Genomic DNA, 14,824 nt, shown 5'->3' with positions numbered 1-14,824 from the left:
AGAACGTCTTCTTCACCATGAGCCTCATCGCCTATTGTGATCATCCGGAGAGGTCTGTCTGCAGTTGCCATCAGCTCGTCTGGTGGCTACATAGGGACGGGCCTTCTCTGTGGCCGCCCTGAGACTCTGGAATGTGCTCCCTGATGAAGGAAGAGCCTCCCCATCTCCGACAACTTTTAAAAAGTCTTTAAAGACACATTTATTCACCCATGCTTTTAACTAGACTTGTGGTTTGAAATTGTTTTGAAGTTTTAATTCTTATTTTAAATTTGTTTTGTGTTGATAAGCCACCCAGAGATGGAAGTTTGGGGTGGTATACCAATATAATAAATAAATAAGTAAATAAAAGGCTGACCAGGCACTGTGTTGGACTATAATAAGGCCTCAGATCGAATGCTGTAGCCAAGTCGTTTGGAAGGGAACAATCACTTTGTCAGTCTGGGTCAACATCATCCAGCAGAATGAGCTGGTAGAGACCCAACGTGGTAGAATGGACTGCGCCTGGAGATAGCATTTCCTAAATAAAATAACACCCCCCCAACCCCACCCCGCGAAGCTACCCTGCCAATAAAAATCTAGTACATGAGGGATAAGTGCTGATTTTCCATTTCCAGAGTGTGAGGGCTCATTACAAAATGGGATTCACCCATGGGCAGTCTCAAGTGGTACAAACCCATTATTCTGCTAAGTGTGGAGATCCAGATTGATTTGGGACCTGATGGAGCAGGAAGTTCAAAGTTTAAACTCATGGTGTGCACGGAACCGCGGAGGTGTGGTTCGACACGGTGGGGTGTGCGTGTGTCTCCCTTCAAGGGCGGGGGAGGTGCACTTACCCCTCCCACTGGCACTCCGTTATTTGCAAAATCCATGGGGCGGCAGCGTACCTCCCTGCCGCCCCTTCCCTTCTTGGCCGGAAATCAGCGGAAGTATGGGCTGTGTGTGCGCTCACACATCAGGTGCGCACATCACGCACGCAACGTGTGTGTGTGTGACGTGCGATGTGTGCGGGGGGCGGGCGTGACGGCGAACACACACGCAGCCCATACTTCCTCCGAATCCCAGCCAAGAACGGGGGAAGGGGCGGCAGGCAGGTACGCTGCTGCCCCATGGATTTTGCAAATAACGGAGTGCCAGTGGGAGAAAAGCGGTGGGAGGGATAAATGTACCCTCCCCCACCCTTAAAGGGAGACCCTCCCCCCCCTGCGTCAAACCAGTTCGGAGGCCCATAAAGGGCCTCTGGACCAGTTCCGTGCACATCTCTAGTTTAAACAATGCAAGTTGACCATGGGTTTCTACAAATATACTTCAATTACATTAATTCAAACAGGTTAATATGCATTTCGGTGTAAGAAAAAAGGCCTATTGGAATAGTGGACCAAGAAGGAGCGCCATTTGCAACTGAAAAACGATGTTTTAGTTCAGCTGCAGTTTAACACAGTCTCCTTAGTAGAGGAGATTTACGTGCTTTGTGCCTTGGGAATGGAAAAGGAATTTACATGGAGGCAGAGGAGAGAAAGGAAGGGGGCTTAAGACAAATTCATGGAGGACAGGTCTATCAATGGCTACCAGTCTGGTGGCTATGGGTCATCTCCAGCCTCAGAGGCAGGATGCCTCTCAATCCCAGTTGCAGGGGAGCAACAGCAGGAGAGAGGGTGTGCCCTCACCACTTGTCTGTGGTCTTCCCAGGGGCATCTGATGGGCCACTTTGGGAAACAGGATGCTGGACTAGATAGGCCTTGGGCCTGATCCAGCAAGGCTGTTCTTATGAAGGTAGTAGGAGATTTAGCCTGTAGGAGATGAATGTAAACAAATCTCCCTAAGACTTACCGATCGTGGGTTTTTTTGCTAAGCTCCTCACCTATGCTCAAGGTGTCTTCCCAATCCAGTTCTTCTCTTCAGATCCCCCCACACAACATCAGAAAAAAGGGCGGCCATGCCTCCCACTGTGGTGAACCAAACTGATCTTTCAGTTGACTAGGGAAGCTTTTTTGGTGGCAAAAACATGAAGATGGCATTTCATACAGAGAACAAGGGCACCACACGCTTCCTTGATCTGGATGGCCAGGCTACAACAGGACTGCACTTCCGGCCACAATCGCTTTCTGGAAGCGCCTCCAATGCCTCTGCTGCCTGCACTCCCAATGCACACATCTCTTTTGTGCCAAGTAGGAAGGATCAGCAAGTGCATGCGCTGCGGGGATTTGCTTTGACTTGTGGTTATTGCATAATGACGGTGCGAATGCATAGACAGGCACCTGCTCATTGCTGGAGGGGAGCTGTGGGAAATTCTCAAGCCTTCCTCCGTGAGAAAAGGCCCCAAGCACTGCACAACCGTAAGAACTCCAGACGACTACTCTGTGTAGAACATTTGGCAATGCAACTCTGGCGACCTGCAAACCACAGCTCAAGAGTCTTCACTCTCCACCCTTCCCTTATTTATTTAGTTAGTTAGTTATTAAAAACCAAACCCTGCCTTTTTCATAAAAACCCTCAAGAGGGCTTGCTCGTTTGCCTGAAGTTGAGTGCTGCAGTCTGAACAGACACCAACCAAGGTTAACACTAATCAGGTTCCTTCTTCATGAGGTGTCTGCAATCCCTCTACAAACCTGGTTAGCACCAACCCAGTTTTAGCATGACACCTACCCATATTTACCCGAATAGAAGACAACCCTGAATTTCAGACGGCTCCCTTAAAAAACAAGAGGTTTTTTAAGGTTATACCTGGATTTACCCCAAAAGGAATCGCACTCTGAATTTAAGACAACCCACCACCCCCCAGTTTCTAACATCAACGAACTTGGAAAAAGCCTAGTCTTCGATTCAGGTAAATACAGTACATTGCGGCAAGGAGGAGTAAAGAACACAAGGAGGGCCCTTTTGGGCTGGTTCAGGAGGAGGGTCCATATCCCACCGTTGAAAGCCACATGCCTCCCACAAGTCCACAAACAGGGCATGTCTCCATGCTCAGGACTGATGGGGCAAGGAGGCCGTGTTGGGCAGCAAAGCCAGACTGAGACCCCGGATCAGAGGCTGGGTCAGGACACAAGCTGGGAAGCAGGTGAGCAAAAGCCAGGCAAGGGCTGATGCCAATGGCTGTGGATGGAGCTCTATCTGGACCGTTGTACCAACAAAGGCCAGGCCCTGGATTAAGGACTTATATGGGAGCCAAGAGCCCTGCTCAATCAGCCCCAATTCATGGTAGGCCCCTAAGATCACTTCTCTCCCCACCCAAGTAAGCCTGTTGGGAAGGAGGTCATGACCATTTGGGCAAGCACTTCTCCTCCAATGCCAGAGCTCAGCCTCTCTTGCTGCTGCTCCCCAGAAGCCAGGATTCAGGGACATATTCCCTCTAAACATGGTGGTCCCACATGACCTTCAGGGCAAGGGTTGACTTTCTCCCATAGATCACCAGGCTTACAGTTAAGGCAACGGCATATCCCAAATGCCTGCTACCACCATTCTAGGAGCGATATTATTTAGCAGGACAGATTGCCTTTGTGTAAAAATGCAAGCTGCAAAACAGTTTCAGACAGTTCCGTGGAATCCTGCAATGAACCACACTTTGACTGGTCTGGAAGCATCAATTATGCTGGCTTCCCCCTTTTAAACTTTCTCCCGGTTGAGTAATCTCCAACATTATATGGACTCATTGCAACTTAACAAGCATAAAAAATGAACACCGCACAGTTTGCAAGAGGTTATATATATATATATATATATATATATATATATATATATATATATACATATACATATACACACACACACACACACACACACACACACAGAGTGAATCCAACCATTATGCAAGCAAAGAGAACACACCGATATTTCCTTCTTTCCTCCTATGCTTCATGGGCTCATTTATTGGTTCTGCTTTATGAAACATATAAAATGTAGAATTACAGGGACTATTAAGAACCATACACTTCTTCTTGGTAGACGGATTCTTAAAAGAGAAAAATGCTTACATTTGCTTTAACATGGCAAACACAGTCACACATGATAGCACTACTACCTCAAAGTGTGTTTGACACCACTTTCAGATGCATGCACGGAGTCAGGGGTTTGGAGTGGGCAGAGTTCTGGGCGCAGGGGTGGATCACGTTAAAAAAACTACAGTTTTATACTGCCATGGCTGCTAGGTGAGAAATCATGGGCTCTGGTACTTTAAGCTCTGTTTTTCAGCTAATGTACGAGCTGTCACTGACAATGCAGTCAGCTACAGTTCTTAGCCAAACACTGGCCCCACTATGTTCATTCCGAATCGGACACAAATCTCCCAAACATCTGGCCCAGCTGAAGGTGGGCTTAGCTGCCTCCTTCCCTCTCCCTTCCTGGGTGCCAGGATCCTTGTGAGTGAGGGGGTTAGGAGCCCTGAGATTATATTTCCCAGGGATCTCCCCAATTAAGTTGTGGGTAAAAGGACAAGGGGAAGCAGGAGGGCCTCTACGTGATAGTGGTGGTGGTCACGGAAGGTGCAGGGAAGCAGTCAAGCCCCACTGTACTACCGATGGCGTCATTCAGAGAACGGTGGACAAACTTCAAAACAGGCTTGGGAACAAAGGAATTTTCTGATTTCTTTGTAAAAACAACTTTTTTAACCCAAGCTGATCCTGAATCAAGATTTGGTGGGGGAGCGGGTGGTACTCAGCCATCGTTACAGTTTTTCTAAATAAATGATAATTTTTAGTTTAACAATTCACCAAGGCCAGATGGCTTCCACCCAAGAATTCTGAAGCAACTCAAATGTGAAATTGCTGATCTCCTAGCAAAAATATGGCACTTATCCCTACAATAAAGCTCTGTACCAGAGGAACGGAAAGTAGCTAATGTAATTCCGATTTTCAAAAAGGGATTCAGGGGGGGATCTGGGGAACTACAGGCCAGTTAGCTTAATTTTGTGCCATGTAAATTGATGGAAAGCATACTTAAGGACAAAATTGTTAAACATTTTAGAAGAACAGGCCTTGATGGAGGAGAACCAGCATGGCTTCCGCAAGGGCAAGTCCTGCCTCACTAACCTTTTGGAGTTCTTTGAGAGTGTCAACAGGCATGTGGATAAAGGTGATCCAGTTGACTTAGTATACTTGAACTTCCAAAAGGCTTTTGACAAAGTTCCTCACCAGTCATGGGATAAGGGGACAGGCTCATGTGTGGTTTGGCAACTGGTTGAAGGACAGGAAACAGTGGGTAGAAATAAATGGACAGTTTTCACAATGGAGGGAAGTAAGAAATGGGGTCCCCCAGGGATCTGTACTGGGACCAGTGCTCTTTAACTTGTTATAGAACTTGGGGTAAGCAGCAAAGTGGCCAAATTTTCAGATGACACTAAACTATTTAGGGTAGTGAAATCTAAAACAGACTGTGAGCTCCAAAAGGATCTCTCTAAACTGGGGGAGTGGGTGACAAAATGGCAAATGCGATTCAATGTAAGCAAGTGTAAAGTGATGCATATTGGGGTAAAAACCCCAGAACTTCACATATACACTGATGAGGGTCTGAGCTGTCAGTGACTGACCAAGAGAGGGATCTAGGGGTTGTGGTGGGCAGCTCACTGAAAGTGTTGTCTCAGTGCATGGCAGCTGTGGAAAATGCAAATGCTAATATTATAATGCCCTTATACAAATCTATGGTGTGGCCGCATTTGGAGCACTGCATACAGTTCTGGTCACCGTATCTTAAGCAGGACATTGTAGAACTGGAAAAGGTGCAGAAGAGGGCAACCAAGATGATCAGGGACCTGGAACACCTTCCTTATGAGGCAAGGCTACAGCATCTGGGACTTTTTAGTTTGGAAAAGAGGCAACTATGGTGAGACATGATAGAGGTGTATAAAATTATGCATGGAGTGGAGAGAGCGGACAGAGAAATTTTGCTCCCTCTCTCAACACACTAGAACCAGGGGACATACGATGAAACTGAAGGACAGTAAATTTAGGACCAATAAAAGGAAGTTCATCTGTGGAATTCTCTGCCACGGGACGAGGTGATGGCCACTAGCTTGGATGGCTTTAAAAGGGCTTGGATAAATTCATGGAGGACAGGTCTATCAATGGCTAATAGTCTGGTAGCTATAGGCCAGCCTCAGAGGCACAATTCCTCTAAAAATCACTTGCAGGGGAGCAACAGCAGGAGAGAGGGCATGCCCCTCAGCTCTTGCCTGTGGACTTCTCAGAGGCGTCTGGTGGGCCACTGTGTGAAACAGGAAACAGGATGCTGGACTAGATAGGCCTTGGGCCTGATCCAGCAGGCTGTTTTTAGGTTCTTATTAAGATCCTGCTGAAATACAAGTCTTGGCTGGAGAATCTTAAGAATGACTGTTGAACAATACATGAAAAATAGTTTCTCAACCTGTTCTGAAATGATGTAGTAAACTGCATCCAAGGTCAGTAAATTCTTGAAGAAGCTGTAAGACACAAGGCATGTTTTCATAATCTAGATTGCTATACAGCATAAATTCAACTGGTTTACTTAAATCATACATTTGGTCTAAACGGTATTTGCATTCAGTCCAAACACTTTACCACAGCATAATAAATGTTTCAGTATACATCAGAAATATTTCCCTGCTAGCACGTCACAGCACTATCTATTGCATTCGTGAGGTCCAGTAAAACCAGCGCCCACCCAAACTACCCACATCATGAAAAATGAATTGCACATCAAATACGGAGTTAGAAAAATTATTTGCTGTGGGTATTCTCAGCCCTTCTCTACAACTTGAGCAGATGTGACCAGTTCCTGAGGACACGGTTCCACATCGTTCATAGAATGCTGTTCATAGGACTGCTCAACCAATTCCACACCAGCTAAGATTAAAACGAACCCATTTTCCATCACACATCACAATCTTTAGCTCCATGAACTAGGGGAAAACATTCTAGGCTGCACACCTAGCTTTGCTCTCCCTTCCCTTTAAACAAAAACACCACATCAGCACAGCTGGCTGGTTTTGGGAAGGCCAGTTCTCCTCTTTATGCAAAGGGCAATATTATTGGGCATAGCAGAAGAGAGAGAAGGGAAGAGAAGAAATGGCAATCATCAGCCTTGATCTTTTCAGAAGAGCGTCTAGGCTTTCTTTAGCTAGCACCTGAACAATTAGGCAAAGTCAAAAGACACTGTAACCCAAGGGTTCTCAGATCCGGGTACCCAGAAGTGTTGGACAACAACTCCCATCATCCCCACCCACAACAATCTCACATCTCTTACAGAGAACACTGAGTTCTCAAGTGGCTGGAGTTCTGGCGTCAATTCCACAAGTTATCTAAAAAGATCCCGGGTTTTTTCAGATTCTAACTAAAATATCTCCAATAGGGTTGGCTGTTCTCTTGCTTTAGGATGGGGAAGTTTATGACCAGCTATAGTAAATGTGGCCAGATTCCGTGGAGTGCAGGGTACTGAGATGCCCCTACAAATAAAGGACAAAGGAAAATAAGGTGGTTGAGTGGACTCATTAGGGAAGAGAGAGCATTCTTCGGAGGGCCTGCCAGTTTCAGACTGCAAATGAACAGGCAACATCTCAAGTCCTTTTATGGGAAAAGTTGTCCACATTAATTCCAGATTTGCCTGCAGAAGAGCTGAAGCAGGCATTATTCTTACCCAGAAAACTGAGAGTGCTTCTCTAAACCAGGGGTCCCCAGATGGTTTTGGACTACAACTCCTATCATCCCTCACCCCCTGCCTGAGAACTTTGCAGGGGAACCTGGCTCAAGACAAAATGCAGGACCAGAAGCATCTTGTCTTTATTATTATTATTATTTATTGAATTTATATACTGCCTAGTATAAAAATCTCTAGGCGGTTTACAGAATTAAAACAGACAATACAACTTTAATGCAGTATTAATGCAATGACACAAATTTTTATGCAATACTTCTCTTGCCTTACTCACCCTGACTTCCCAGAAAGGTCGGTTTACAGCATAATAAACGCAAAGAGGTGAGTTACTCTACACCAGGGCTGCACAACTTTGGCCCTCCTGCAGACATTAGACTGCAATACCCATCGTTCCCAACTATTGGCCACTGTGGCTGAGGACTATGGGAGTTGTAGACCAAAAGCGGCTGGAAGATTGAGGATGCGCAGCCCTGCTCTGCACTGTGCCATCATACTACCCACTCCACCAAGACAACTTTAAATAATACTTGAATTTCATTTTAGTTCGGGTTACAAACCAACTGCATGGTTCAATCCAATTACAAACTAGAAACAAGAGTCCCGCCTTACGAAGAGCCTAACGTAGCAAAATCCATTCTGCCACCCCAAATCTCAATTCTCATTAACCGGTTACTTCTGTTCAGCAGCAGATTACCCTGGCAGTTGTGAGAGCAACTAATATTCGCAAGAATGTGGGGTACTAAAACTGAAAACAGATGTCAACTGTTAACTTCATAGGATAAGCATGCCCTTGACTAAGACCAGAAGGGGGAAATAAATCTGAATTTCTAGGGACCACTGTCAAACCTTCAGACACCACATCTGAGATTCCCCAGCCTGCTCTTCACCTTCCCAACTCAAAGGGGAATTAAAGGGATGAACAACCTTTGCTTGTTCCAATATTGTCCCCATTTACAGCACCACAGACCAATACAGCCCATACTTAGAGGGCAAGGAGGATAGCACGGAGAGCCAGCGTAGTGACGTGGTTAGTGCTGGACTAGGAAGAGCTGAGTTCAAATCCCCCTTCAGCCATGAGACTCACTGGGTGCCTGGGATAGTCACTTCTCTCTCAGACTAACCACTTCACAGGGTTATTGTGAGGATAAACATAACCATGTACAGCGCTCTGGGCTCTTTGGTGGAAGGGCAAGAGATGAATGTAAAAATAAAACCAAACAAACTGACCATGTTCTGCTAGAATATAGGACCACCATTTGGAGGGCCAAGAGGCCCACAGGAACAGGTAAGTTAGCCACCCCTGATCTGGTGCACCTGTTCTTCAAAAAAACAAACAAGACACACCGACAAATCCAGGAGAGACTGAACACAAGGCCAGCATCAACTCTATTGTCTTATGTACTGATTGGCCACTATGCTAAAACAAGAGAGGAGAAAATGGCTAAGCTGATTCGGTCTAGGTGTGAGTCACAGGTGACAAGAGGTGCCAGGGAAGTGAAGGGTTATCACTTACCTCCCTAATCCAGCCGTTTCCCCACTCAAGAGCAAGGTGCAGCTGAAGATTAACATGTAATGGAAACTTGGAGGAATAAGTTAATTGCAGCGGTTTGGAAGCACCTGCTGGAGAAGAGGTGAGAATACCTGCTTTTTGACAATTTTGAACATGTCCCCCCCAAAATTCACACACCAGTGCTGATTTCCGCCCTCCCTTCTCATCTTTCAAGTTACATTTTAACATCTAAATGTTGTCTGTCTTTTGGACAAAAAAGCGATGACAGTTAAAAGTCAATTAACAATAAGGGCACAGAGCATCTGAGACTACGGAAGCAGGGGAGAAAGGACTCTAGTTACAAGTTTTGGGGAAAGAAGCTTGTGGCAACACCAGGAGTTGAACAATCTTGCTGGGTATTGGTGGTTAAAATATTCTTGTTGACCAGTTTAGCAACGTAACGGAGAAATGGAGGCCCACGTATGCAAAGCCAAGTCAGGCATCTTACCTAGTAAGCGTGTACTCCCTGAGTCCTGAATGCAGGTTCATGGCAGAAAAGGTACCTATACATCCACGCAATCGTTTGTCGCGACCAATCTTCCACGTTACAAAGAGTGGGCTGTTGGGGGGGGGGGAGGGAAAAAAAAGTGATGAGTTCTAACAGTGATCTGAGTACCAACTCCTTCCTTCCCTCCCTTCCTCCTTCCAGGTACACACACTTGATATTCAAACTGTGCCTGTGAACTGCTGTTAGCTGTATTACTATAAACTAGCTGGCCCAGATGCAGAACATCTGTGCCTCTGGTTCTCCCCGCTCCTTCTCGGCTCTCCACACCCATTCTCAGCCCGCTCGGCTGCTGCCGCCTCCTCTCCCACCGCTGCCATTTTCTCCCCCCCAGCCGCCACCGTCTTCTCCCCCGCACCCCGCGCACCTGTCCACTGCCGCTTTCCTCTGCTCCTCCCAGCAGCTCGCTTGTGAACTCTCACAAGAGTTGCCATACATGGGATTCATGACAAGTACATCTTAGAGAATTATATATATATATATATATATATATATATACATATACATACGCCTCAAGGTTCATTGCACATATTGCTGTGAATATGTCAAACACACACACACACACCTCGGCCCAAAGAGATCAGTGGAAGGGCAGAATGGGCAACACAAATAAAAGAAGAAAGCAGGGGAAGAATTCACAAATTCTCTTGTGATCTCTCATGCAATATTATAAGAACCATTGACAGAATGTGAGACAGTACACAGCGCCCAACTGCAGCAATAGTATTTCTACATTGTTCCTCATGAGAAAACGACAGAGCCGTGAGCTCAGAATGTGTGGGGTCAACACAAGACTCCCTGTAGACCTTGAAGACAAGATGAAACCAATTCTCCTGCACCCCACTCTCTCGCATTAGCTCTATTCACACATTATGTACATGTACACTATGTACATGGTGCACAATCTGTGACCTGCATTTGTGGCAGCCTGTACCAAAGTTCATTTTTAAAGTGAACATACATGCAGTCATTCACACAAACATATGCACATGTATTTAGACACCTGTATGCACATTCAGCATCGTAACTGAATAGGGATTTTTTAAAATGAAAAAATATAATACAAAAAAATCAAAGACACTGCCCAGAGCCTTTGGATAGGGCAGTATAGAAATGCAATGCAATGCAATAAATAAGGTCACAACCAAAAACCACAACCAACTAACCAATCATTAGATTTTGAATCCCCCCCCCCCAAAAAACAGAATTCCATCACTGTACCAATTTTTCAGCTTTCACATTCACTTTTGATCTTCTAAAACAAGTTAATTGTGTAAGTAGTGTGATGTACCAAATACATTTATACCAACTGTTAATGAAGGTGGATGTGAACATTTCAAAAAAAGATGAAAAACAGAGTCTTGTAGCTGATAAGCAAAAAGCCAACTCTAAGTCATCCTCTAGAACTGTCCCTTTGACATAACCAATGAGGACTATTTTGGGATCGTATGTTAAAATGTACCCTGCTATCTCCTTTATAATATCCAGAACATCAACCAGAACAGTGTGATTCTGTTCATATGGCTTTTATAGGGTGGAGAAAAGGACACACTAAAGAAAGGTTGCAATACCCAGACATACCTACCAATTCTGACCAAATAGCTTTGGTCACTGCAGTGAACCCATCATGTTTACAAATCCATTCTAGAATCTGGCCATTTCAGCTGCTCTGTCGGGGTCCCTCAACTCCTTCTCCCCCTTTGCTTCCTTCATTCACCTACTTAGAACTCAAAGAGATACCATTTATGTGAAATCTGGTGTTGTACAAGAGCATAGTGTTAGAAGTGAGAATTCTAAAGCATTGCTCTTAGCACGGCAGTAACCTCTTCTGGCCACTAGAGACATGATGAGATGTTAATAGGTCTCTCTTGGTCAGTTAGAGTCAGTCAGATTCAGTTGTTGAAGGCTAGTACATGTTTGGGTATGTTGCTCTAAGTTTCTCTCTCAGTAGTTTCTTAATAAATCTTTTTGTTTTTTTGAACTCAACCTCAACTCATTATCTCCAGATAATCTCTTGGGTTAATCTTCTTTAGTCTGCTGTGTGAGGGTTTCACTGTTTCTCCTCAAACCCCTTTCAAAAGGGTTATGGGCCCAGAGCTCTGAGACTGGTGAAGGAAGTAATTAGCCTGAATAAGAAAAAAACGGTTTTCTCAAAGACAGAGACAGGATAAGTGCTACAAAGAGACTGAGACGTTACAAGGTCCAGATTTTGAATGGTGGTCTTTCAAAATGGAGATGCTCCTAAAAAGCCATTCAGCAGGGCTGATTCCAGGCAGGAATCAGAGCACCCTGTCAGAGAAGGAGAAGACAGACAGGCCTGGGACAATTCAAGCATTGGTGAGTGACTCTATATTGGTGCATTTAAGAAATGAACAGCATGCAAAGGGCATGTGGGAGACTCTGAAGAAATTGTCGGAAAGAAAGTCAGCTGTCTCCAAGGTGCATCAAGTTATAAAAATGTGTAATAAGAAACTAAAGGAGGGAGATGATCTGTCTAAGCATGTAAATGAGATGTTGGAGAATCCACGACAGCTGCAAGCCTAGCAAGTAATTTAGCCTGATACAGCTCAGACTGGATTGTTATTGAATAGTCTTCCAGAGTACTTTGAGCCTATTGTAAATGTATCAGAAGCCAAAGATTATTTGAGTTTTGAGTTTGTAATAAACCACTTGGAAGACTTTGATTTGCAGAGGCAAAGGGCATCAACTAAAGTCAAGTGAAGAAAATGCCTTTAAAATTGATCAAATGAACAAAGCGTTTTGTTTGTGGGAGTCACAGACACATGAAGGCTCAATGTCCTCAGAACAACAAATTTGTAACTAAAAAGGAGGTGATATCACTTTTCAAGAGAAGTGAGTCACCTAGGCAAAGAAAGAAAAATGCATGGAAGTAAAGAGAGAATAAGTCTGATAAACATAAAACATATGCTGCTAAAACAGAGGTGAATTTATGAGCTAGTTTAAAAAAAAATGCAACGCTGGAATCTGTATTAATTCAGGTGCAACCAGCAATTTGATTTGAAAAAGAGAAAGATTTACTAAGTTGGACACAAATTATACAGTCTCCATTTTTCTAGTGGATGGGAAGCAGATGTTTGCTGAAGGCAGAGGTTCTACAAGTCTACACTGCAAACAGGAGAAACAGTGAAAGCCACTATTGAGGATGCTATGTTTGTGCCCACATTTGAGTCCAGTCTGATGTCAGTTAGGTATGCTACAGAGAAAGGTTATGAGGTGAACTTCAAAAGGAAGTTTGTCCTGTTTTGTCACAGATAAAGGTGAGCTAGTTATGAAAGCGACTTTGCAAGAGAGTGGCCTATCTAAAGTGGATTGTATAAATAGTCAAAATTGTAAAAGGGATGTGCCCAAAGTGTGGTCCGAGCACTTTTAGGAAAATTCGAAAGGGAACCTAAGAAAAAGGAGACTAGGTCCATAGCAGCACACATCCCAGTAACCCCCTACGTAACATCAGCATGAACATGGTTATCTGCGCAGGGCAGGCGTCATTTGTGTGGTCAACAACATCATGCTGATGTTGGGATGTTTTGGGACTCAAAAGGCAGATGTTTTGGAAAGGGAAGCATATCTACAACTTTGATTTAAAAAAATGTGCATCAGCTGTCAGAAATCTGGGGGAAACACAAAGACCTCTAATCAAAGCTCATCTTTGCTACCTGCGGAGAAATACCAAGAGCCAAACAGTACCGTGAATTTTCTACAAGGGAAGAAAGGGAAAAAATTATACCAACACACACACAAGTCTGTGCAAAGGAAAACACTCCTCCTTCTGATTCAAAGCTGCTGCTGCTGGCAGACAGCCTTGCTTTGGAAAGATGAGCAGAGCAAGGCCTTTCAGAGCAACGTGGAAACTTCACTGGGAGCAAACCAGCCAGCTGAAATCTAGGAAGCACTCCAGTCCAGAGCCCAATGCAAAGCAGAATTCAGTCTTGTAAACCTGCTACAGGATGTCAGACACACAAAGCCTTTGCACAGACTACATGAGCGCTGCATGTATTAATAACCATCCATCACTGTAATTCTCCAGGCAGGGAGAGGAGATTTGATTCTGCAAAAAAAATTGCTGAAGTGGTGCAACTACTTTGACGACCACGTAGGAACTTGAATATTTCCTCATGAACTTCGGCACAGCTTAAAGCTCCAGGCATGGGACTCCGAAGTCAGCGGGCATTGCTAGCAAAAGCCCCCTGCCCCCACATTACCCTCCTGCTGAGGAATCAAGAAGATGTATAGTCACTCTCTCAAGCAGTTCCTAGGGAGAATCACCTGGAAAACATCAATCATAACTCTGAAACTGCCATGTCTGCTTCCTGCTGAAATAAGAGCCTCCCCAAGTCAGAGAGCTTTTAAAAAGACTCTCAAAACATATTTGTTCATTGACGCTTTTAATTAGATGCATAGAACTATGGATTTGCTCTGAAACGGCTTTTACTGTTTTAATTTTGTGTAGTGTTTGTTGTAAAGCGCCTACAGATGTGAGTGTGGAGCAGTATATAAATATACTGAATAAGTAAATGAAATATTGCACTGGCATTCTTTCATTGTTACCAGTGAAACAATGAATTTTTAGAAACAGAAAATTTTCCACAGGTGGGAAAAATTTCAACCCATCTATGATGCAAATTAAACCACAATCCTAGCAATGCTAATGCCCAAGCATTATGATATGATAATGCTCATATCTGTGCTCTAAATCCATGGAAGCCACCATGTGTCTGAAACAAAACTTATTCATGCTCACGTGTCTGGACTGCAGCGGTGAATCAAGGGAATCTATGACAATAGCCTCAGCCATATGTTCTCTGATCCCCACACACCAATCATTTAAGGGGGGACATTCTTTAAAGTTGGGATAAGCCAAATATGGCATGAAGATATTGGTAAGAGACACAGTGGTGGCTACCTTGCTGTCGTGGCAGGCAGAAACAGGGTAGCTGGGCTGTTGCCTGAGAGAACAAGACAACACATTTTTAATAGTCTCATTTGCCCCACTGTAGCTGTGCTCAGCAGGACGAAGGGGGAGGAAGTCTCGCCCCTGCTGTGTCAATCAGCAGTGTGCCCTGCCATCCATGCTTACAGTGGGGCTGGATCAATCCAGCTTCACAATCACGGAAGTGTCCGCCATCACAGGT

At 44.6% G+C, this 14,824-nt stretch overlaps 1 protein-coding gene across 1 annotated transcript in view; it reads right to left on the bottom strand.

Annotated features, from left to right (window-relative positions):
- AMMECR1 (AMMECR nuclear protein 1) overlaps window positions 1-14,824 on the bottom strand; it is a 120,271-nt gene that overhangs the window by 38,767 nt on the left and 66,680 nt on the right. Inside the window, exon 3 of the mRNA XM_053273477.1 lies at window positions 9,618-9,728. Within this exon, the coding sequence (XP_053129452.1) occupies window positions 9,618-9,728 (111 nt within the window). The remainder of the gene's footprint in view (window positions 1-9,617; window positions 9,729-14,824) is intronic.

This window comes from Hemicordylus capensis, chromosome 11, assembly GCF_027244095.1.
Source record: "Hemicordylus capensis ecotype Gifberg chromosome 11, rHemCap1.1.pri, whole genome shotgun sequence".
Lineage (NCBI taxonomy): Eukaryota > Metazoa > Chordata > Lepidosauria > Squamata > Cordylidae > Hemicordylus > Hemicordylus capensis.
This window is presented reverse-complemented; position numbering and strand designations above follow the sequence as displayed.